This window comes from Nicotiana tabacum, chromosome 19 (assembly GCF_000715075.1).
Source record: "Nicotiana tabacum cultivar K326 chromosome 19, ASM71507v2, whole genome shotgun sequence".
Taxonomy (NCBI): Eukaryota; Viridiplantae; Streptophyta; class Magnoliopsida; order Solanales; family Solanaceae; genus Nicotiana; species Nicotiana tabacum.
In genome coordinates, this window is record NC_134098.1 from 32,221,756 (window position 1) to 32,246,260 (window position 24,505).

The 24,505-nt window shown below is 38.5% G+C and overlaps 2 protein-coding genes across 2 annotated transcripts; both read right to left on the reverse strand.

Moving 5' to 3' along the window:
- Positions 1-3,268: 3,268 nt before the first annotated feature.
- On the reverse strand, positions 3,269-3,874 carry LOC107826004 (uncharacterized). The gene is made up of 2 exons (XM_016652934.2): positions 3,467-3,874; positions 3,269-3,379 (listed from the first exon to the last, which is right to left on the reverse strand). Exons 1-2 carry the CDS (start codon positions 3,872-3,874, stop codon positions 3,269-3,271), a joined length of 519 nt encoding a protein of 172 aa, XP_016508420.2.
- Positions 3,875-13,543: 9,669 nt separating this feature from the next.
- LOC142173428 (uncharacterized) lies at positions 13,544-14,212 on the reverse strand. Its single transcript, XM_075239015.1, has one exon. The coding sequence runs from the start codon at positions 14,210-14,212 to the stop codon at positions 13,544-13,546; it is 669 nt and encodes a 222-aa protein (XP_075095116.1).
- Positions 14,213-24,505: the final 10,293 nt, after the last annotated feature.

Consider the following 24,505-nt stretch of genomic DNA (forward strand, 5'->3'; position numbering starts at 1 on the left):
AATGGCCTATTTGAGGTTGTGAATGTAACCCCCTTTGGTTCTTTGGACTTGAAAACTAAAAATGATGAGGTGTTTAGGGTCAATGGGCACTGGGTGAAGTACTATCTTAGAAACGTTGATGATGGCCACGTTGTAGCGGTTCATCATTTCAAGTGATTGATAATATGTGTCGTGCCGCGACGTTAAATCAGGCGCTTCTTGGGAGGCAACCTATGTGTCTTTTGCTTTTTATTTCTTCTTCTTCTTTAGATAGGTCTTATTTTGTACTAACGGGTTTTGAAGTGGATGCAGGAAAGAGTGTGCTTGGTAGTGATTGTGCCCAGAAAACAAATGGCTAAGAGTTGAAAAAGTGCGAACCACACATTAATTGTGCGGACCGTAAAATTTTGCATGCCACAGAAGAAAGGAACCTATGGTCACACAATTCATTGTGCGGCTGTACAACTGGAGGCCCAAAAATGCACTATCTTTGAACTTTGTTTGACAGAAAACATAGCCAATCTGCGGCCGTACAAGAAATTGCGCGGTCCGCACAAATTCTGCAACCACACTCAATATTGTGCGGACCGCATATGTTCACTGAAGGGAAGTTGTATCAGGTAAAGAGTGCGGACCACACACAAAATTATGCGGCCGCACTCAGCTTTAAATTTTGCCCTAACTTGGGCAACCTATAAATAGTCCCTCCTAACACTTTTCACACTTTACACACTCCGCATATTCACAAGAGGCAAGAGCACAGTAGTTTCATCAAAATCAAATTCATCATTTTATTTCATCATCTTAATCTCTTCCTTGCATCACTTCGTTACTGTTATGTTAAATTCATCCTTAGATGTTTTTCAATTTTCTTAATTTTTGTTCATATTTAGTTGGTTATTTTGAGCCCTGATCATAAAATTAAAGAACACGTGGGCTTAATTTCATGTGGGCAACTTCATGCTTGTTAATGAGGGATGAGTAGACTAGTTATCATGTTTAATTAGCTTTGCCTTGTCCAATATTTGCGTAGAAGTTAGACACCCTGAGTAACGGCCGTAAATATTTGAATTGTGCGGCCGTACAAGAAATTGTGCGGTCCATAGATCCATCGTGTAAGGTAGTTGATGTGAGTTGAATGTGCGGACTGCATAGAAAATTATGCGGTCCGCAGAAATTGGACTGCGGTCGCAGAATTCTGTGTGCGGCCGCAAATTGACCCATTCTCTAATATCAAAGATTTGCTAGTTTGAGACTGGAATTGTGCGGCCTCACTCAAAATTGTGCGGTCCACACTTTAATTGTGCAGTCCACACTTCAATTGTGCGGTCTGCACTTCAATTGTGCGGTCGCACAAGAAATTATGTGAACTGCAGAACCAGGGTTGCGACCGCACTTCAAAATTGTGCGGTCACACTCACTATTGTGCAGACCGCACTTCTTAACCCTGCTTCTATTTTTCCTTCAACTGTTTGCAGATGTTTTACACTGTGATGTGGACTTAACTGAATCCTGTTTCTATGAATTGCAGACAATAGTGCAATCTTGTGGTCGCGGTGATACTTCCAAAAGGAGGGGTGAACCCTCCCGAGGCCGTGGTAGGGGTACCCTACCACTTGTTGCACAAAGAACCATAACAAAGGAGCCCACTGCTGGGAGAGTCCCAGAGCCTGCAAAATCCACTGAATATCTCCCGTGTAGGGAAGCCTCAGAAGGAAATTATGTGCAAGGGCAACCCAATGCACAATCTCTACAAAGAAGACTTCAGCTCAGAGATGAGCCTTCCTCCCCAACTAGCTCTTCTGAGGGTTCGGAAGAGGATAGCCAAGATTCAGAGCCTTCTTCCTCACATGCCCCCGCATCACCTATCCCAGTTGATGATGATGATATGCCTGATGATGGTCGAGGGGGTGATACTCGAGTTGCAGACCTAGAGAGGTTGAAGATGAAGGAAGTATGAGAGGATTATCTTCATAATATTTGTTTTTCAAATTACTATCATAGAAGTTTTAAACAAATAATTTATTCATATCATAAGCATTTCTAATTTTTTTAGCATTTTAATTGATAAATATTTATTTAAAATTATTTATGAGTTATCAAATTATTTTATTGTATTTTACATCAGTTCAAACAATTACATTTGCATTTTTATATCATTTTACATATTATTTACAATAATAGCTTATATTCTATAATAATTATATTTAATATGCCATTTAGGTCAAAAAAGCATTTTTGTATTTATACTCTACTGTTTTAAAATTGTTAATTTCATAAATTATATTTTTTATTATTTTTAAGAAAATATACCACTGGGATGGCTGCCTAGTGGCTAATATACAAATAATAGTCCAAAAACTAGAATCCAATGTTTACAATTTGTCCAATCTCGAAGATGAAAACAGCTAATCTAAAACTAAGAAAGCTATAAATTCTAGCTATTACACAGATAATACTGGGCAACTCCCAACATAAGGTGGTGTGTGTATCAACAATCCATGTGCAAAAACTCAATGTAGCACCTCTAACACTCTCATTAGGTGCCAAGTTTTGCGTTCCAAAGGACAAGGCAAATGTGAATGTCCAATCAACACCAACAACTTCTGGGACAGTCCAAGCATCTATGCAATATGCATAAGATATGTAGGTGAGCCTCATTGTTTTGATCATCCATCTTCACATTTCACTCAAGTACCATGTGATTGCAATGAAGATGAGCTTGCATTTTACTTTTCTGGCCTTCAAAGTGTAGCATGTCAGGACCTGCATATCAAACGAGCTCCAGGCATTGCCATAACACTTCCAAAATGGGCATGTGGACATGCCAATACCATTGAAAAGTGTCATACCATCGCCTAGAATACTAATGCTACCATAGAGCCAGTTGCCTATTGCCTGCATTACAAACCAGTCCCAAGTACTACCATATCATCTCTAGGTTGGGCATGTAAACATGTCAATACCACTGGAAAATTCCATAACAACTCCTAGGCCATCAATCGAAAACAACAAACAATAGCTGGATTCCTGTAGGGCTGTACCATTTGTATCTTCTGAAATCAGTGTTAGTAGTTGCAATTTTGGAGTAAAGATTAAGACACCTTGTGATCCCATTTGTATAAAAACCAACTGCCTTCTTTTATGAATTATTCCATACACCCTTATTTCACTACCAGATTGAGCATGATACCATGCTAATACCACTGGAAAGTGACCTAGTAATATATAGAACCAAATACCAACTAGACAATAAGTAGAGTAGACATTTTATTAACATACCTAGCCATCAATCTGGTGCTTTTCTTTTGGCTATCCTAACCCTTAGATTAGGAATTTGTGATTTATCCATGTTAATCAGTCTCCTCACTGCACTAGGCAGTTCAAAGAAGGAATGAAACTGAATTGTACATGCAAAAGAGAAAACAAGGTTAGCTAATAAATCTGCCACAGTGTTTCCCTCCCTTTAAACATGTTGGAATATCACATTGAACTCCTCCTTCATCTGCTTAATCCTATTAACCTCTGCCATAATGCACCATGGAGGATCCCATTCTCCTTCTATGATCTTCTTTATCCCAGGTGAATCAGTTTCTAGTATAAGGGGATGTAGGTCATGCTCCATATAGTAATGCAGTCCATCTCTGATTGCCTTAGCTTCAACCACTATATTAGTAGTTTCCTCCAGTTGTTGTGCCCTAGCATACACCAAATCTCCTACGCTATCCCTCACACAAAAACCTGTAGCACTAGGACTAGGGTTGTCTCTTGAAGCCCCACATGTATTACACATGTACCAACCATTGTATGGAAATTGCCATGCTACTCTTTTGGTCACAATAATAGGCTTGTAAGCCTCTAGATATGTGATTATATCTGGCCAAAGGAAAGGCATACAAGGCAGCTAATTGTACCTAGTCTTTGCCAAAAAATGTAGTGTCTTGTTGATCTCATGGATAACCCTATGAACTGAAACTGATCCCCCATTCCTGTTGGTATTTCTCATCTTCCATAATTTTCAAGTTATAATTGTTGGAGCTACCTGATATAGTGGTTTCAATTTTGGACAACAATCAGCATTCCACCATGCCCTAATTATATTTTTCACTTGAATCAATGGAACAGTGATTCCAGCTGCACCTAGAAATGTTCTCCAAACCCTAGTAGCTGTAGTTCCTGTCAAGAACAGGTGATCAAATGATTCCTCCTGAGGGTTTTGACAACACCAACACCTGGACATATATATGTAGCCTTGCCTTTTCCATATGTCATCAGTGATCAGTTTCAACCTCCATAATCTCCATAGGAAGAATGATATCTTGAATTGTAAGCCCTTGATCCATAAGTTCTTGAATTTTGGATTTTGATTTTCCCTATGCCTCACCAATTGCCAAGCACTGCTCACAGTAATTCTTCCTGAAGAAGTAGGTTTCCACCAAGGTCTATCCCAGAATCCATCACTGCCTTCAAACAGTACCTGTTGTTTTATGTGATCCACAATTTCTTCTGGAAATGTATGGTCTATCAGCTCCTCATCCCATCCATCTTCTTGCCTCAATTCATTAACTTGTTCCATCTCCTCATTAATTTGAAAATCTGGAGGTACTACGTGATATAAAGCTCCTAGACCTGTCCATTTTTCATGCCAAACATTAGTGATTTCTGACTTCATCTCCCACCTGATCTCATGCTCCACTTCTTGTCTAGTATTCAACATTTGCTTCCAAACATGTGATCCTTTCCTAAATTGTACCAATATAGTCAATTCCTTTTACAGTATTTGTTCCACATGAAATTTGACTACATAGACTTTGTGGTCCTAAATCCCCACCATAATTTTGCAAATTGTGCCTTGGACACATCAAATAAGGATATGAAACCTAGCCCTCCCTCCTCCTTTGGAAGACACAAATTTTGCCAAGATGCCCAGTGCCTGCTTCTCCCTTCCTCCTTTGTGCTCCAAAAGAATCTTGCAAATATTTTGTGCAAATGGTCAATAATGTTCTTAGGTCGATCCAATACTGATAGCATGGGAATAGACATATTCTGAAGAACACTACTTATCAAGGTAGCCTTGCCTCCAAAAGATAGCAACTTTCCTTTCCATGAATGTAACTTTGCCTTCACTTTCTTAATGAGATCATCATAATAATTCTTTCTTCTCCTTATATAGAATACAAGGCACCCAAGATATGTAAAAAGAAATGCAGCTCTAGAGAATCCTATGATATCACCAACTGTTTGGAACAATGCATTCGCTACCCTAAAATACATATATTATGAGCTTTTTGCTTTGTCGATCAACTGCCCCAAAGTCTTCTCATAATCATTCAATACTGCCATGATCTTCTTCAAGGATTCTGGATGTGCTGATGCAAAAATGATGGTGTCATCAGCATATGCAAGATGATTTAATGGATCAGTCCACTTTGGCATCCCAAATCCTACAAATAATTTGTCCTCAAACATCTTGTTTAAAGATCTATATAGCACGTCAACAGATAAGAAGAACAAGGCAGGAGACAATGGATCTCCTTGCTTCACACCTCTAGAAGATTTGAAGAACCCTGAAGACTGGCCGTTCACTAATATAGAATACAATTATTAGATAGTAGACTCCATATCATGTTAATAAAGTGTTCAGCAAATCCCATTTTCCTCAATACATGTAGCAAAAACTTCCATGAAACCCTATCATATGCCTTAGTCATATTCATCTTTATGACAACATTGGTAGGCTTGCCTCTCAATCTTATGTCAGTAACAATCTTGATAGCATCAAGGACAAGGATAGAGTTTTGGAAGCTCCAAGGCCATTTACAAGATCTCAAGCTAAAGAGTTGCACTCTAAGGTTGTTGGACTTCAATGGCAAATAAAGAAACTTTTAATTGTAGAGGAAGAGCTCAAGCCCAAAGTAGATGAATTATTCAAGTTTTATAATTATTTAGTGATCCAAATTGAAGTCCAAGAGGAGGAAGATTGGGCCACCAAATCAGCCCTTGAAGTCTACCAAAGGGGCTCAAAATGAGCTTAAAAGAGGTCCAAAAGGGGGTGTTTCAAAGGGAGCCCAATTGGAGTCCAAATCAATGGCCCAAACTAGTAGTTTTAAGGTCCAAATCTGCCCCAAAGGGATTTGGCCACCCCCCACCTAATTGTAATAACTTTTTATGCTTTAGCAACCACCCTACCTAATTTTAAGAACTTTTTGTGCCTTAGTACTCCTATAAATAAGAAGTTGTTCTCATTCATTGGGACACTTCATTATTGATTAAGTATATCATACTTTGAGAGTTCTTTTGAACCTTTGTTACTTGTGCTTTGAGATTTATCTTTCAACCTTTACTAGTTCATAGTTCAAGGTAGTAAGATTACTTCTCTATTGTGATATCTTTGATTCCTTTGTGGTATTCTTAGAAGGCGATTAATACTAGTTATTAATTGTTGTCTCAAGTTACTCGTAAAGCGGTCAAGATCCGAATCTATTGTTTTGATTTGCTTTTAAGTAAAGGCGTTTGATTTCTTCAATAAATCAAGACGTTGTTGCTTTGATCTTGTCAAGGCTATAGAACTTGCGTTCTTGGAAGTTCTTGGAATTCTTTCCTTGAATTTTCCCATATCCTTTATTTTTTGCCATTTAGTTCTAGTTGCTCAATTCCTTATTGTTATTGTTTTCGCATTTACTTTTCAAATTCTTACTCTAGTTTGGATTCCCGACCTTGTCGTTATCAAGTGGTATCAGAGCGGTTCTATCAAGGTTTCGTTCTTGATAATTCTGGGAATTTCTTGAATACTAAGAGCGAAAAAAAAAGTTAAAAAAAAACAAAAAAATACGAAAATCAATTTTTTTAAAAAAATTGCTTGCTCTCTAGGAACTTTCTTTTGTATCTAATTTGTTTCCAAAAACTATCAAAGGAAACAAGAAGAGGGGATCCCAGATTTCAAAGATAAGAGAAAAATTCAATTTTCTTACTCTTTCTAATCTAAATATATAATCATTTCCTTTTTGTTCGTGCCTTGTTTCAACCAAGCCTAATAGTTCTAGGATTTGGTTCTTCTTTCATTTGTTCCCCAAAATTCTATATTTTATTACTAAGAACTTTATACGAGTTGGATTTAACTATAAATCTACAAAGTATTTCGTTCAAAGGTTATTTCGAGAGAGAAAAAAAGGCAAAGTGTGTGTGAGAACAATTGAGGAAAAAATCAATTTTCTGATATAGTTTAATTATTTAAGATGTCACATACAGGTAGTGATGATGAATGAAGGGTTCTTCAAGAAGCCAAAATCAAAGCAAGAAATGATTTTACCTTGCAAGCTATGCGTCAACAATTCGAAAGGTGGAATTTGCAACTCCAAGAGATGAGGGACACCATTGCTGAGCAAAATGATACAATAGCTGAACTTAGAAGGGAAAATAATGTTAGGCCCCAAGCTAGGAGAAATGTACCCCTTGCTCCCATTGTAAATCAAAAAAACCTAATAGATGATTTTAATGATATCGATTTTGATAGGATGGGAAGAGATAGGAGGGGACAAAAAGGTAGAGTAGAAGATGATAATATATGTAGTATAAAGATGAAGATGCCATCTTTCAAGGGAACAAGGGATCCAGACTTGTACCTTGATTGGGAGAGAAAGGTTGAAGCCATATTTGACTGCCACAACTACTCTGAGGGTAAGAAGGTTAAACTCGCTATTGTTGAGTTTTCTGACTATGCTGCTATTTGGTGGAAAAAGCTTACTAGGGACAGATTGCAAGAAGGACAAGCACCAATTGCTACTTGGGCTGAGATGAAGAGGGTGATGAGAAAGAGATTCATACCATCACACTTTCAAAGAGAGCTACAAACAACGCCTTCAAACATTAAAGCAAGGGTCCATATCTGTGGATGAGTACTTTAAGGCTATGGATATGGCTATGATCCAAGCTAATTGTATGGAGGAAGAAGAGGCTACAATGGCTAGGTTTTTAAATGGTTTAAATAAGGAAATAGCTGATGTAGTAGAATTACAACAATATGTAACAATAGATGAGTTAGTTGATTTGTCTGTAAAGGTAGAAAATCAAAATAAAAGAAAGCAAGCTAGCTCATGGAAAGGTCGGTCAAACACCATCTCCAAGAAGCCATGGTCGAATCAAGAGATGAAGAGTTCTTCTAGACCTCAAGAAGACAAGGATAAAGGTAAATTTGAGAACAAAGAGGGAGGTAAAACCTTTAACCCTAAACCTTTTACACCTTCCAGTTCTATTCAGTGTCATAAATGTAAAGGAAGGGGACATATGATGCATGAATGTCCAAGTAGAAGAAACATCATTCTTAGAGAAGATGGAGGATATAATAAAAAAAAATTGAGGGAGAAGAAGAGGGAGATATGAGTAATGATGATGATATATAACTACCTAATGATGGCATGACTGGGGTAGTTAGGAGGATTATGACTATTAATTTGGGAAGCAATAGTGAAGAACAAAGGGAGAATATATTCCATACTAGGTGTGGAATAAAGGGGAAAACTTGTTCCATGATCATTGATAGTGGTAGTTGTGCTAATGTGGTGAGTTCATACTTTATGGAAAAATTGGGACTTGCATGCATGAAACACCCTATTCCCTATAGACTCCAATGGTTAAATGATAGTGGTGAACTAAAAGTAAACAAACAATGCGTGATTTCATTCAATGTTGGTAGATATGAGGATGATATTCTTTGTGACATAGTCTGTATGCAAGCTTGTCATAACTTACCGGTTCGTCCTTGGCAATATGATAGGAATGTTTTTTATGATGGAAGGAAGAATAGATATTCTCTTGAGCTAAATGGCAACAAATTTATTTACTCTTGCACCTTTATCTCCTTCTCAAGTGTTTGAAGATCAAAAGAGATTAAGGGAAACAATGGGAAAACCAAGGGGAGGGATTAAAAGTGAGCTTGAGGAAAAAGAAAAGAAAGGAGGCCAAGAGTTGGAAAAAAAGAGAGATGGCCGAGAGAAAGAGAGAGAGGGCAACAATTTGAGAAGAAGAGATAAAAAGGGGCTTGAATGAAAAAATAGAAAGTCTTGGTGAGAGGAAAGAGGCTAAGGAAATAAAAAAGAGAGTTTTTATATAAAAGCCAAAGAGTGTTTAAATGCAAGAAAAGAGGGGTTGCCCATAATACTACTTACTTACAAAGAAGTTTTGATTAATTCTGAGTTACTAACTTCTTCTTTGCCAAGTAGTATTTCTTCTCTTTTGCAGGATTTTGAAGATGTCTTTCTTGAAGATATTCCTAATGGATTGCCACCTTTATATGGCATTGAGCATCAAATTGATTTCGTGCCTGGATCACAAATCCCAAATAGGCCTGCTTATAGGAGTAATCCAGAAGAGACAAAAGAGCTTCAAAGGCAAGTTGAGGAGCTGCTTGAGAAAGGCTTTATGAGAGAGAGCATGAGTCCTTGCTCTGTTCCTGTCCTATTGGTACCCAAAAAGGATGGAACTTGGAGGATGTGCGTGGATTGTAGAGAAATCAACAAGATAATGGTAAAGTATCGCCATCCTATTCCTCGTCTTGATGACATGTTGGATCAATTACATGGATCCAAAATCTTTTCTAAAATTGATCTAAAAAGTGGTTACCATCAGATTCGAATGAATCCTGGAGATAAATGGAAAACTGCTTTTAAGACCAAATATGGGCTTTATGAGTGGTTAGTTATGTCTTTTGGCTTGACTAATGCACCTAGCACTTTCATGAGATTAATGAATCATATCTTTAAGGATTTTCATGGAAAATTTATTGTGGTGTACTTCGATGATATCTTGATCTTTTCTAACACTTTAGAAGAGCATGTAGAACACCTAAAATAAGTTTTTGAAGTTCTTAGAAAGCAACTCTTATTTGCTAATCTTAAAAAGTGTACTTTTTGTGTGGATCGTGTGATTTTCTTGGGTTTTGTGGTTAGTTCTAAAGGAGTTGAGGTCGATGAAGAGAAAATTAAAGCAATAAAAGAATGGCCAAAATCTAAGAGTGTAATTGAAGTTATGAGTTTTCATGGACTTGCTAGTTTTTATAGGAGGTTTGTGAGAGACTTTAGTACCATTGCTTCTCCTTTAACTGAAGTTATTAAAAAGGATAAGATTTTTACATGGGGAAAAGAACAAGATGATGCTTTTAACTTGTTAAAAGAAAAGTTATGTTCTGCTCCATTGTTACAATTGCCTAATTTTTCTAAATCTTTTGAAATTGAATGTGATGCTTCTTGCAAAGGAATAGGTGTTGTTTTGATGCAAGATTCTAAACCTATTGCCTACTTTAGTGAGAAGTTGAGTGGAACCACATTGAACTATTCCTCTTATGACAAAGAGCTATATGCTTTGGTAAGGGCTTTAGCCATATGGCAATATTACTTGTGGCCAAGAGAGTTTGTCATTAAAACTGACCATGAATCCTTGAAATACTTGAAGAGTCAAGGTAAGCTTAGTAGAAGGCATGCTAAGTGGGTTGAATTTATTGAAACTTTTCCTTATGTAATTTCTTACAAACAAGGGAAAGAGAATGTTGTTGCGGATGCACTTTCAAGAAGGTATGTCTTAGTTTCTACCCTGACTTCTAAATTGATGGGTTTTGATCAAATCAAGAGACTTTATGCTAATGATGTTGATTTTGGCAAGATTTTTGTAGATTGTAAGTTGGGTCCTTTTGAGAGGTTTAACCTACAAGATGGGTTTCTCTTTAAGGAAAATAAGTTGTGTATCCCTAATTGCTCTTTACGTGAAGTATTTGTAAGGGAAGCACATTGTGGAGGGCTTATGGGTCACTTTGGAGTCCCAAAGACGCTAGACATACTTGCTGAAAATTTCTTTCGGCCTGGAATGAGAAAAGATGTTGAAAGAATGTGTGCACAGTGTTTGGAATGTAAACAAGCTAAATCTAAAGTGTTACCACATGGTCTTTACACGCCACTACCTGTTCCTACTTCACCTTGGATTGATATTTCTATGGATTTTGTGTTAGGTTTGCCTAGAACAAGGTATGGTAAGGATGTATATATGTTGTGGTAGATAGGTTCTCCAAAATGGCTCATTTTATTCCTTGTTTAAAGACTAATGATGCTTCACATGTTGCTGATCTTTTTGTAAAAGAAGTTGTCAAATTGCGTGGTATACCTAGAACTATTGTTAGTGATAGGGATGCTAAGTTTTTGAGCCACTTTTGGCGTGTATTTTGGGGGAAGTTAGGCACTAAATTGTTGTTTTCTACTTCTTGTCACCCACAAACTGATGGACAAACTGAAGTAGTTAATAGAACCTTAGGAAACATGTTGAGGGCGGTTTTGAAAGGTAAATTAACTTCTTGGGAGGCTCACTTACCTATGATTGAATTTGCTTATAATAGAATAATCCATTCTTCTACAGGTATGTCTCCTTTTGAGGTTGTTTATGGTTTTAATCCCTTCACTCCCCTTGATTTATTACCATTACCTACTAATGATATTGTTAATCTTGATGGTAGGACAAAGGCTGAGATGATGAAAAATATTCATGAACAAACAAGGCTTGCAATTGAGAAGAAAAATGAGCAAACTGCCTTGAGAAAGAATAAGGGTCGAAAATAAGTAATTTTTAAACCTGGAGATTTAGTTTGGGTTCACTTTAGAAAGGAGAGATTTCCCTCCAAAAGGAAGTCAAAGTTGCACCCTAGAGGATATGGCCCATTTCAAGTCCTTGAAAGGATTGGAGACAATGCTTACAAGCTGGACCTACCTGGTGAGTTCCAAGTAAGTGCTACATTCAATGTTGCTGACTTGTCTTTGTTTGATGTAGGATCGAATTCGGGGATGAATTCTTTTCAAGAAGAGGGGAATGATAGCATCAAGGACAAGGATAGAGTTTTGGAAGCTCCAAGGCCATTTACAAGATCTCAAGCTAAACAGTTGCACTCTAAGGTTGCTGGACTTCAATAAAAAATAAAGAAGCTTTTAATTGTAGAGGAAGAGCTCAAGCCCAAAGTAGATGAATTATCCAAGTTTTACAATTATTTTGTGATCCAAATTGAAGTCCAAGAGGAGGAAGATTGGGCCACCAAATCAGCCCTTGAAGTCCACCAAAGGGGCTCAAAATGAGCTTAAAAAAGGTCCAAAAGGGGGTGTTTCAAAGGGAGCCCAATTGGAGTCCAAATCAATGGCCCAATCTAGTAGTTTTAAGGTCCAAATCTGTCCCAAAGGGATTTGGCCACCCCCACCTAATTGTAATGACTTTTCTTACTCCTTAGCAATCACCCTACCTAACTGTAATGACTTTTTATGCCTTAGCAACCACCCTACCTAATTTTAAGGACTTTTTGTGCCTTAGTACTCCTATAAATAAGAAGTTGTTCTCATTCATTGGGACACTTCATTATTGATTAAGTATATCATACTTTGAGAGTTCTTTTGAACCTTTGTTACTTGTGGTTTGAGATTTATCTTTCAACTTTTACTAGTTCATAGTTCAAGGTAGTAAGATTACTTCTCTATTGTGATATCTTTGATTCCTTTGTGGTATTCTTAGAAGGCGATTAATACTAGTTATTAATTATTGTCTCAAGTTACTCGTAAAGCGGTCAAGATCCGAATCTATTATTTTGATTTGCTTTTAAATAAAGGCATTTGATTTCTTCAATAAATCAAGACGTTGTTGCTTTGATCTTGTCAAGGCTATAGAACTTGCGTTCTTGAAAGTTCTTGGAATTCTTTCCTTGAATTTTCCCATAACCTTTATTTTCTGCCATTTAGTTCTAGTTGCTCAATTCCTTATTGTTATTGCTTCCGCATTTACTTTTCAAATTCTTACTCTAGTTTGGATTCCCGACCTTGTCGTTATCAAATCTCCTGAGTGAGTAGAATATTCTCAAATATACTCCTCCCTTTCACAAATCCAAACTGGTTGGATGATATTAAAGAAGGCAGGAATTTGTCCAATCTATTTTGTAGAACTATGGACAGTACCTTATTGATGAAATTACTCAAACTTATAGGTCTTAATTCTGAGAAAGTCTACACTCTAGGCTTTTTTGGTATCAATACCAAATTAGTATGAGTTATAGACTTAGGCAAAGCATCACCACAAGTGAAATGAAGTACTATATTATGTATGTCATAGCCAATTACATCCCAACATTCCTGATAAAATAGTCCAGTAAATCCATCAAGAACACTGGCACTATCTCCACTTAGCTTAAATATTGCAGCCTTGACTTCCTCTAGGTTTGGAAATTTGCATAATTCCAAATTTTGCTCCAAAGTTACCATAGAAGGTACATTCTCAAGCATTTAAAAATCCATGGGATCACCTTTATTAGTGAAATTTCTTTGATAAAATTCAACTGCATCATTGGTCATTTCTTCTTGCTCTTCTAACCAATTGCCATCTCCATTCTGGATCCTTTTCAGTTGCAACTTCTTCCTTTTGCCATTGACATACTTGTAAAAGAAATTGGTGTTCCTATTACCCTCAGCAAACCATGTCATCCTAGATTTTTACTTCCAGTATTGCTCCTCTATACTCAAGTATTTCTTTAATTCTTCCTAGTCTTTTTGAAGAATTATTCTGTTCTCAATAGTTGGCGCCTCCTCAAACAACATTTCCTTGACTTTACAATGTCTTCTAGGATAGCCAACTGCTTGAAAATGTCTCCAAAGGTGTCCTTGCTCCATTTAGGTAAGGCTTCATTCACTTTCTTCAGTTTATGCTTGAACATTAGAAATGGATCTCCAATGAAATCCGCTTCCCAATTCTGCTTCACCACCTCCTTGAATGTAGCATGCTTTATCCAGAAATTCAAGAATCTAAAAGGCTTGACAAAGCTTGTAGTTTGCTCCCCACAAGTCATAAGCAATGGAGCATGATCCGAGCCTATCATAATCAAATGTTCCACTTCAATTGTAGGTAGCATATTTTGGAATGGCAAATTAACAAATATCCTATCCAATCTCTTGAATATACACTTAACATTAGGCCTTCCATTCCACCATGTAAAAGGACTTCCTTTATAACCTTGATCAAACAGCCCACAAGAATTGACACAGAATGCAAAATTCTCATATTCAGGAGGATGAATTGGTAACCCCCCTATCTTTTCATATTCATGTAGCACCACATTCAAGTCCCCTCCTACTAACCAAGGAAGTTCCATATCACTTTTCATATAGTATAGGTTATCCCACAACTCCAATCTCTCTAAAGATGTACACTTTGCATACACAAAGGTCATCATGAATGTTGTCCAATGTCATGGTGAATTACTTTAACAGTCACCTGTTGTTCAGTTTCTGCAACCAATTCCCACTCCACCACATCATCAAAAAATAACCATATCTTCCCATTCACATTTGAAAAGGTAGACTCCATATCTAATCTTTTCCTATATCTTTGTATGTAACATTTTTTCTGAAATGGCTCCATCAAAGCAATGACAAAGAAATTGTGCTCCCTTTGCATATTGATCACCCTAGGGAAGGCCTACTGAGTATTGACAGACCTAATATTTCAAATCAAGGTCTTGATCATTATTTTGTTTGTGAAGATGCCCTCTAAGGCATGATTCTTAGAGGTTGAAGTGGTTCTTTAATCTGAGTCTGCTTCTTTGTCTTCTTATCTCCTTTTGCACTAGTTCTAGGGGACAAATCAGCATCCCTTACTACTTGCTTGAAATTCCCATCAATTGACTCATCATCTCCTTCCTCCTCCATTTGTTGTTGCTCTATGAAAGCCATATCCACAGGCACCACATTATGTGTGACTAAGTCATGTAATGTGTGCAATAGTGACTTCAAAGGTACATTAACCTGAAGCTGCATAATCTGATCAGTGGCTGATGCACAAGCCATTGGCATTGGCTCTAAAGCTCCAGAATCCTTTATTATAATAGCCCGATCTTCATTCACCTTATCATGCTGCTCCAAAGCTCCTACTACCTCCTGCATCATCCTAAATTGTGGTTCATAGACACTACCCAGATTTGGGTTCACTATAGACAGTTTCCCAATTTTTACTATTCCATTATGATCAAAGGTCTTGCCATCAGCTGCTCTTTGATTTGACCTCACTGTATCCTCTAAGGCATCAACATTAACATTGCCAACCTTCTCCTTGACCAAAACCACCACCGGATCACCCCTAGAATTGTCCAAAACCTAAGTAGTTTTTCTAGGGTTTACTGCTCCATTGCGATCCTTCTTCCCTGTGGAAGCTATGTTTGATCCTCCAGTGTTTCTAGGCTTTTCTTGTGTTCCTGTATCAGCTCCAATTGGTTGTATTGATCGCTCATAATTTTTCTCCTAAAAATTCTCAACCCTAATTTCTACGGAACTAGGTTTGCTGTAGACATACTATTTCCTTTGTTTGCTTGTTCTAGCTGTGTGTTGCCCCTATGATCATCTACTCTTATACTTGTATTTAGTACAGAATTGTCCTCAAACTCTTGCACTTCATCACTCCGTAGTTGTCTTTCCCCTCTAGTAGCTCAGTTGACCTAGGTGATTCCACAAAAGTCTGAGAAGGTATCTCCTGGCATGAATGGTTTAGAGTAACGTTAAGAGCTTCCTTGCGTGCACCGAAGCTCCTTTGAACCAAGTCTACCATCCTTTCCTTTGTGGTTGAATCCTTAATCCCAGTAGCACTAGGATTAGGGCTCCTATTTCCACCTGGATTTCCATTCACAACTTCAACACTTTTCTCCATCCTATTCCTTGTATTACTAGGATTAGGAACTCTTTCCATAGCCGCTGAAGTATTTCCAGCATCCTTAGGAATGGAGCTGGAATTTTCCTTATTTATCACCTACTCCTTCTCCTGAACTTTTTTAGCATCAATTCATTGTTGCTTCTTCTGTTGTACCTTGCTATTATTATCACCCTTGCCATCAGTAATCCTCAGCGTTGGTTGATCAATTTCCTCAACTTCGAGTGCATCAAACTAGTTTTTTGTTGACACTGCCTCAACTTTGTTCTTCCCCTTTCCATTGTCAATCTCCTTCTCCTTTGTAGTATCAATGATATGACCTTTGTTAACACGTTGATACTTGTTACTCATTGCTTGCATGCACTCCTGCCTAGCCTGATTTACCACTGGCTTCCCCAAAACTTTACCACTGGAAAGTACCTTAGTTGAGTTAGTTGCAGTACCAATATATTACTTCTCCTTCACCTTGTCATTGCCTTGATCTTCAGATTTCCTAAGCTCAGGATTGATGCTCCAACACTCAGCTTCCTTATGGCCTTGTTTCTTGCAACCTTTGCAATATTTAGGCATATAATCAAACCTAATCTTGATCCATTTAGACTCCTCTGGCACAGACTCATCCCTCTCTTCTACAATTTTGATTGATTGAGGGAAATTTGACAGTAAATTCACCTCAACTTTCACCTTAGCACACCTTGGTCTTATGCCATTTTGAGTAACCAAGTCAACATGTAAGGGCCTCCCAACTACACTTGCCAATGAGAATACAAATTCTTTGCCAAAACAATTAGGTGGCAGGTCCTGAAAAGAAATCCAGGCTATAGCAACAGGCGCTTCTTCATTAGGTTTCCACCAGGGATTCCACTTTGTACATCGCATCTGCCACATCTCATCTTGTATCTTCAAATAAAATGCTGGCTTTGATAATAAATGAATGTAATCTTCCATTAATGAAAGCTTAATAAGGACACGACTATCCTCAATCAATCCAATAGAGCAAGGACCCCTTTATTCACACTATATAGGAATAGATTTACGTAACTCTTGAATAACAGGCTTACCATACAAGAATTTGCCCAACAATGCCAACTGCAGTCCTTGTTGAGCAATGGATTGTCAAACCTCCTACTTCTTCCATTTAATGATGGGCTCTCCATGAAGATATTCCACTAGTTTTAGGGTTACGTGGGTTGGAGTTTGCATGGCCGCATTTAATACATTAGGTTTAACTAATTGCGCATAGTTTTGGATTGTTTTTGGGCTCGTAGATGTTTGGAGGGGCTGTAAGGATGGTTGGGATGACTGACCAGCCTCAAGGAGAGGGTGGCCAGTGGCCGGAGCAGCCATTAATGGCTTTGCGAGACTTTCATGCTCAGTCATTTCCTTTCGCCAGTCGCCAGACCTACGTGCGCTTTTTTAGGTAGTTATTTGTTGCAATGAGATTTTTGTTAACTATTTTGTAATTTATTTGTTTAGTTTTCGTGTGTTTATAATTTTGGCCTAATACAAGGTTAAAATTTGGACCAGTTAACCCATCTGAGGCCCAAACAAAACAACCCAACACCCTATACCCACCCGTGACCCGAAAAAACGACCCATTTTCCCTTCTAAAATCTCGACCATCCAAACCCCTTATCCAACACCCATTATTCATCCACCCCATTTACTTATAAACCTAATCCCAAACACTAGAGACCATTTCCCCATTTTCACTGCCCTCACACTCTCCTATCTCTCACAAAACTAAACTCTGCCCGTCTCACTCTCAAATCTTAGCCTAATCCGACCAGACCGTGGAACCTTTCCATGATTTAATTGCCTTACATGTGTTACCCCATTTACTTGCATAACCGTGATGTTACTTAGTACTTGCCCAATTTTGGCAAGTATCACTACTCTGAATCAAGTAGAATCGACTTCAATCTTCAAGATCCAGACGACATTCTGTTTGCATATATTTAAAATAAGGTTATATAGGTTCGATTTAGTGGGATCTTTGGCTATTTTTGACATCCTGTCAAACTAGGGTTTTTCCGATTTTACCCTATTCTGATTTAGAATGGGTCTGCATGTGATTATTTCCTTATTCTACGTTGTAATTGGTATTTTTCATTACATGATATGAGTGAATCGAACACTATATAAACCCCTCCCCAGTTCCCCTAAGAACGAACCTTAATCACTGCTCTCTTTCACTCACTTGTTCTATTATGCTGTAGTTTCTCTGAAATTATTTTATTCTTGGCTGACTGAAAGCCAAGGCTACCGTGATTGGTTCATTAACTTCCTCCAGTGCAAGCACTGCTCGAAGCTCTTTCGGGGCTCTTGTGAACTCTAAAGCATCGGATTTGGGGTTCTCACTGTTCTCTTTTGGCTGCTGCTATTTGAGCCATTGTTGAAGCTCTAACCTTTCTCATTTCTTTGCTCATTTAATTTGAAAATGGGTAGTGTTCTTGACTCTCACAACTTCTATTCCCTTTATACTTATGTGTGTTTTGTGTACAGACCATCAAGTAAATTATAATTTCTCAAGTCATAAAAATATTATCAAGTATAATCGGACTCCAAGCATTATCACTCACGATTTATGCTGAGGTCGTACACTGCCGATGGTCTACCGGCACGAACCATAGATGCATCTATAATACTGCTGAGGCATTCGGCCCATTCCACAAGAAGAGAGGATACTCTACGAACATTCGATTTAACGGTTATCACAAGACTAATACACAAAAGAGGCACAATTTCTATCAACGGTCAAGTAACTCGCCAAAACTTAAAGTAAATGAAGTTCGGTCTTTTCAAATCCTTTATCAAGTCTCAATATAATTTAAGCACTTAAATTAACATGTTGTGTGCAAACAATACAAGTAGTTTCATGATAGGGTCCTAAAACTACCTGGACATAAGCATGATTTGTAGCTACGCACGGACTCTCGTAACTTTCTGCGTACGTAGCACCCACAATTAGAAGCAAATATTAATTTAAAACACCTATGGGGTAAATTCCATCTTACAAGCTTAGGTAAGAGACTTACCTCATCCCAAAGCTCACTTTCCGGCCAACACATTTACTCTAAAGCCTCAACTTGGTGCCGAACAATCCGAAGCTAGCCAAATATTATATAAATTAATCAATATACACTCACAAGTTCATAATTTAGCTATTAGAGTAATTACACAACCCAAATTGGAAGATTCCTAAAATTCACCCGGGGGCTCACGTGCCCGGATTCTAGAAATTTGTGAAGATAAATGTTATCCATAACTTCACGAACTCAAATATATAATTTCTACCTAATTATATTATCATTTTCGTGGTTTAATCCTATTTTTATCAAAACCTAGGTTTTTCAACTAAACCCATAATATCTACAATTTATATGTTAAGAATCTATCCAAAATGCATGTATTAAACTCATATTGTGTAGAAATTACTTACCTCAAAGAGCTAGGTAAAAATCTCTCCTCAAAGAGCTCTAAAATCGACCAACAAGTGAGAGAAATTGACTAAAAAACCTAAGTCTCGACTTTTAAAACATTATGCCCAGATCTGTGACTTCATCGCGATTGTGGACAAGACCCCGTGATCACGAAGGCAAAACTGATGAACCCATGAAAAATTCCTCTTGGCGATCGTGAGAGGACACTCGCGAAAGTGATGCACCGATCCATCTCCTTATCGTTAACACGTTCCCTTGCTCGCGAACGCGTAAGGCAACTGGGTTGCCCAGGCCCAGGCCCTCGACTCTATGAGAATGCGATAGTTCTTCCGCGAACGCAAGGCCACTGGTCCAAATCCTTCACGAACGCGAAGCACAAAAACACCAGCCCCAATTCCTTCTTCGTGATGGTGTGGGTTCCATCGCGTTCGCTAATAAGGAAACTAGAACAGCACACCAACACATTTTGACTTAGCTCCGAGCGATTCGAAACGCACACGAGTCCTCCAGGACCCCGTCCAAATGCACCAACAAGTGTATAACCATAATACGGACCTGCTTGAACTCTCAAAATATTTAAAACAATATCAATACTAAGAATCGCACCCCAAAAACACTATTGGATCAATTTATGAACTTCAAGCTTTTCAACTTACTCCGAACGCGTCGAATTATACTTATACTACTCCAAATGACATAAAATTTTGCGTGCAAGTCTTAAATCGCCATATGGAACTATTCCTAGGCTCGGAATCCCAAACGGACCTCGATAAAACCAAAACCAACTCCAAACCAAACTTAAAGAATTTGAAAACCTTCAATATGCCAACTTTCAATATTAAGTGCTGAAATGCTCCCGGTTGATCCGAAACCCGATTCGAACATACGCCCAAGTCCAAAATCATCATATGAATCTATTGGGACCATAAAATCCCGATTATGAGGTCGTTTACTTAAAATGTTGACTCAAGTCAAACTTAACCATTTTAAGCTACTATTAAGGAACTAAGTGTTTCGATTTCAACCCGAACCCTTTCATACCCGAACTAACCATCCTCGCAAGTCATAAAATAATAAAAGCACATACGGGATTCTTAATTAGGGGAACAGGGATCTAGAAAGTAAAACAACTGGTCGGGTCATTACACCCAACTACTATTGAAGTCAAGAACACTAGCACACAACATATCCTCAAGCGTCTGAATAGTCCGCTCGGCTTGTCCGTCTGTCTGTGGATGGAAGGTTATACTAAGATTCACCTGATTACCCAAGCCTTGCTGAAAGTTCTTCCAAACATTAGCTGTGAATTGTGCCCCCCGATATGAGATGATAGAACCTGGAGTGCCATACAACTTGACTAATTTCTTTATATACAACTGAGCATATTGTTCTGTTGTGTCGGTAGCGTTAATAGGTAAGAAGTGTGCTGATTTGGTGAGCTGGTCCACAATCATCCAAATCAAATCAAACTTACGAGGTGTGCGAGGTAGACCTACCTCCATATTGATCATCGCCCACTTCCACATTGGAATTTCTATACTTTGTGCCAAGCCACCGGGCTTTTGGTGCTCGGCCTTCACTTTTTGACAACTCATGCATCTAGCCACAAAGTCTGCTACGTCAATTTTCATGTCATTCAACCAATAGACTTCCCTGAGATCATAGTACATTTTCGTAGAGCCTGGGTGCACGAAATACTTGCAACTGTGAGCCTCGGTCAAGATTCTTTCCAAAAGACCGTCCACATTTGGAATACATAATCACCCTTGGTACCTTAGCGTACCATCATTCGTGCCAAGAGAAAAAGGCATGGTTTTGTGTTTGTAAATCCCCTCCTTCAATTGCACAAGTCTGTGCTATGGCAAGCTTGCTCAAAACCTCGAATTCTTGGTAAACGTTTATGGGGCCTTACACTATACCTCAAAATATAATGTACAAGGATCAGAAGACACAAGGCCCCGATAGGAAGTGAGGCTCACCAAGTCAGCTAAGAAGAGGGTGTACTGCTAGCAATGATCGATGCCACTTGCTGTGGAACCACCTGCATCCATTACAGATGCAGTATTCCCGGCAAAAGAGATGTTAGTACAGATGGAATAGTACTAGTATGTAAAGCAAAATACACTCTCATGGAATAGAATGCCAACATGAGGAGATAAACATGGAAACAATGAGCATACCAATCATATTTAAGTGTCAAGTTAAAACAAGTGAAACTTCAAGCAAATATTTTCATTTTTGGTTGTGAGATCCTTAGTACCGATACACCACCAGGCTCATGGCATGAAGTCCGATCACTACCTAACTGGGTAAGCCATCTCACCCCAAAGTATGAGGATTGACATAGAAATACAACACCACCATGTGCACGACATGGCATCCAATCTCCACTAGATCAGCTAAGCCGTCTCACCACAATGTCGGGTGGGTCGACATGGTATTCGCTAGCTATCAACTCATCTTAATTAAGAGGAATAACCTCAATATAATATAATAGGAATTTATACCTCAATCAATCTCTACACCGGCACATGTAGTTTCAGACTTGGGCCTTTATGACCCAACCCTCATCAATGATCTAACAATACTCCCAAAAGCATTTATCATAAACATGATCATATACTTTTCATAGCCCTTCATACTTCCTTTCATTTATGGTAGCACTTTTGGCCTCTCATGTAAATCATCATCCTTGGTACGATGGCCGCATTTCATATTTCATACTTTCATTCTTTCATTTGTCATGGATTATGAAGCATATATAAAGATACTTATATGGCATCCAAAAAATTATTGCTTCAACTAAATGAATACATAAGGGCTTGGAACGCATTGGAAATATTTACAAAGAAGAGCATAGTAACTTCAATTGATCCATGGATTGAATTCATACCCATTTGATAAATCGATCATATTTGGACTATTTCCCCCAAGGGAGGGCATAACACATATGTAAGAGCAATAAAGACCTGAGTTGAAAAATTAGACATGTGATGTATCCAAATATTTGTGACGATTGAGCAGAATAAAGGCAGAAGCTTGGTCAAACCATACTTATAATTCATAAGGAACTCATGGAACCCAATTCTATTAGAAGAGTTTAGCCAAAATACTTCAATGATCTTTTCTTAGGTTTACAACGTTCAAAAACTCCTAGCAATTTCAATCTATATAGATAACGAAATTGAACCATTATTATGAAGGGGGATCATAGTTTTAGCTCAGTTAGGCATTATATCAAAGCAAATTTGACTACAAGGTTCTCTCATAGAATTTCCTTCACCCCACAACCAATATCAACCAACAATTCATCCCGGATAATTCAACAACTTCTATGACACCTCTATTGATACATGCATGTCCTATCTCCTACTCCTTGGCTTACTTAGAACCAAAACAAACTTGCATGAAAGCTTGGGACAAGGACTTACCCGGATAGGTGGTGGCCTAGTGAGTGATTTTCCTTGAATCTTCAAAATTGAGCAGGAATTAATGAGAAAAATGGTTGGAGCTTCTTCCTTTCTCCTAAAATACTTCCCTCTCTCTAAAACATTCGTTGAATCCTTCTAAAATAACCCGCAATATATTTTTTATAAAAATAGGGTCAGGTATGATTTCCCAAAGTTTCAGTCTCCAAGCCGTGTCTGCGACCGTAGACTAGACCGCAAAATATGTACATGGCCGCGAAGTGGACGGCGAAATGGTCCTCCAAACTTGGGCTTGCCTGGTCGAGTATGCAACAGATATGCGGTCCACATATCAGTTATGCAGTCGCATAACACACCACGAAATCCCCCTCTGAAATTTCTCATGTTGTTTCTGCGATGGATGTGCGGCCCGCAAAACGGTTATGCGGTCGCATATTTTACCGCAGAATGACCTTCAAAATTAAGTTTCACCTGGTTCATTATGCGATGGATTTGTGGCCAGCAGAACAGATCTGCGGTCGTATAATGGACTGTAGAAACGCCATGTTCTGTAAAGATTTCCATCAACTCCACAATGTATTGCACAACCCAAAAGGTCTGTACCTACAACCTTGGCAACATTTTACGGGTGTTACATGTATATTATCAATGGATATCATATTTCATATTCCTGGACTAGTATAGTGACATGCTAAGGTGTATGCATGTGCAAGGTGTGTTATCGTAGCTCAAATCCGGCAATTTCATCACGAAAGTAGCAATTATCAAGTTCAATCATAAGATTAACCTCTATGTCACCTCAAACATGGTTCAAATAGTTCACAACATGGTTACAAATATAAGAAACAACATTGCATAAAGCTTAGCAATCAGTTCAAGGCATATCATAGCCTAAGCACTACCTCGAGCATGAATAATACCCCAGTGCACGCACATGGGCTCAAACCCACACATGTGCGCCACCCATAGCACGTAGCTATCACAAATAACTCAGGCAACTTGTGCCTCAACCAAGTTTAGGTAAGATACTTACCTCAAGCAAGCCAAATCAATTCTCTAATAAGCCCTTCCCATATGAATCAACCTCCAAACGATTCGAATCTAGACAAAATAATATAATATCATGAGTAAAAGCAATAGGAAATAATTCCAAATAATAAAGCTTCGATCTTTAACTAAAATCAAAAGGTTAACCCCGAGCCCGCACCCCGGAACCCGACCAAACTCACAAATTCTGAACACCCATTCCGATACGAGTCAAACTATATGTATTTCATCCAATTCGACCTCAAATCGTCCTCAAATCGACCCTCGTATCATCAATTTATACTTTAGAAAGGTTTTTACTACAATCCCCAATTTCTTCACTTTAATTCACCAATTAATTGCTAAAATCAAGGTGGGAATCACGAATAATTAACAAATTCACGTCAAAAACACTTACCTCAATCCAAAATTACCCAAATCCAAGCTCCACAACTCAAAATATGTTAAAATGACTAAAACCCTCGAAAATAGAGTTCTTATGGTTTGCCTCGTTATACCCTCCCCAATCGCGAAGCACAACCAAACTGTACCTCAGAAAAGGTATTTGCGAACGCGAGCTCCTGTTCACGAACGTGATTCCCTCCACCTCTGACCTATGCGAACGCGGTCACCCTCTCGCGATCGCGAAGGGTAAAAGCCTGACCATCCAATAGGCCTCCCATTCTACGTAAACGCGGAAACCATACCGCAATCGCGAAGGCCACATCCTCCCAAAGCTCCACAAACGCGATCTCCTCTCCATGATCACAATGAATAAACCCCCCCCCCCTTCCATCAAATTGCCCTCCGTGAATACAACAACCTCTTCGCGATCATGAAGAAGGAAACCAGAAGTCAGAATCAGCAATCCCAAACATGGTGGAAATGGTCCAAAACCCATCCAAAACACACTTGAGGCCCCCGGGA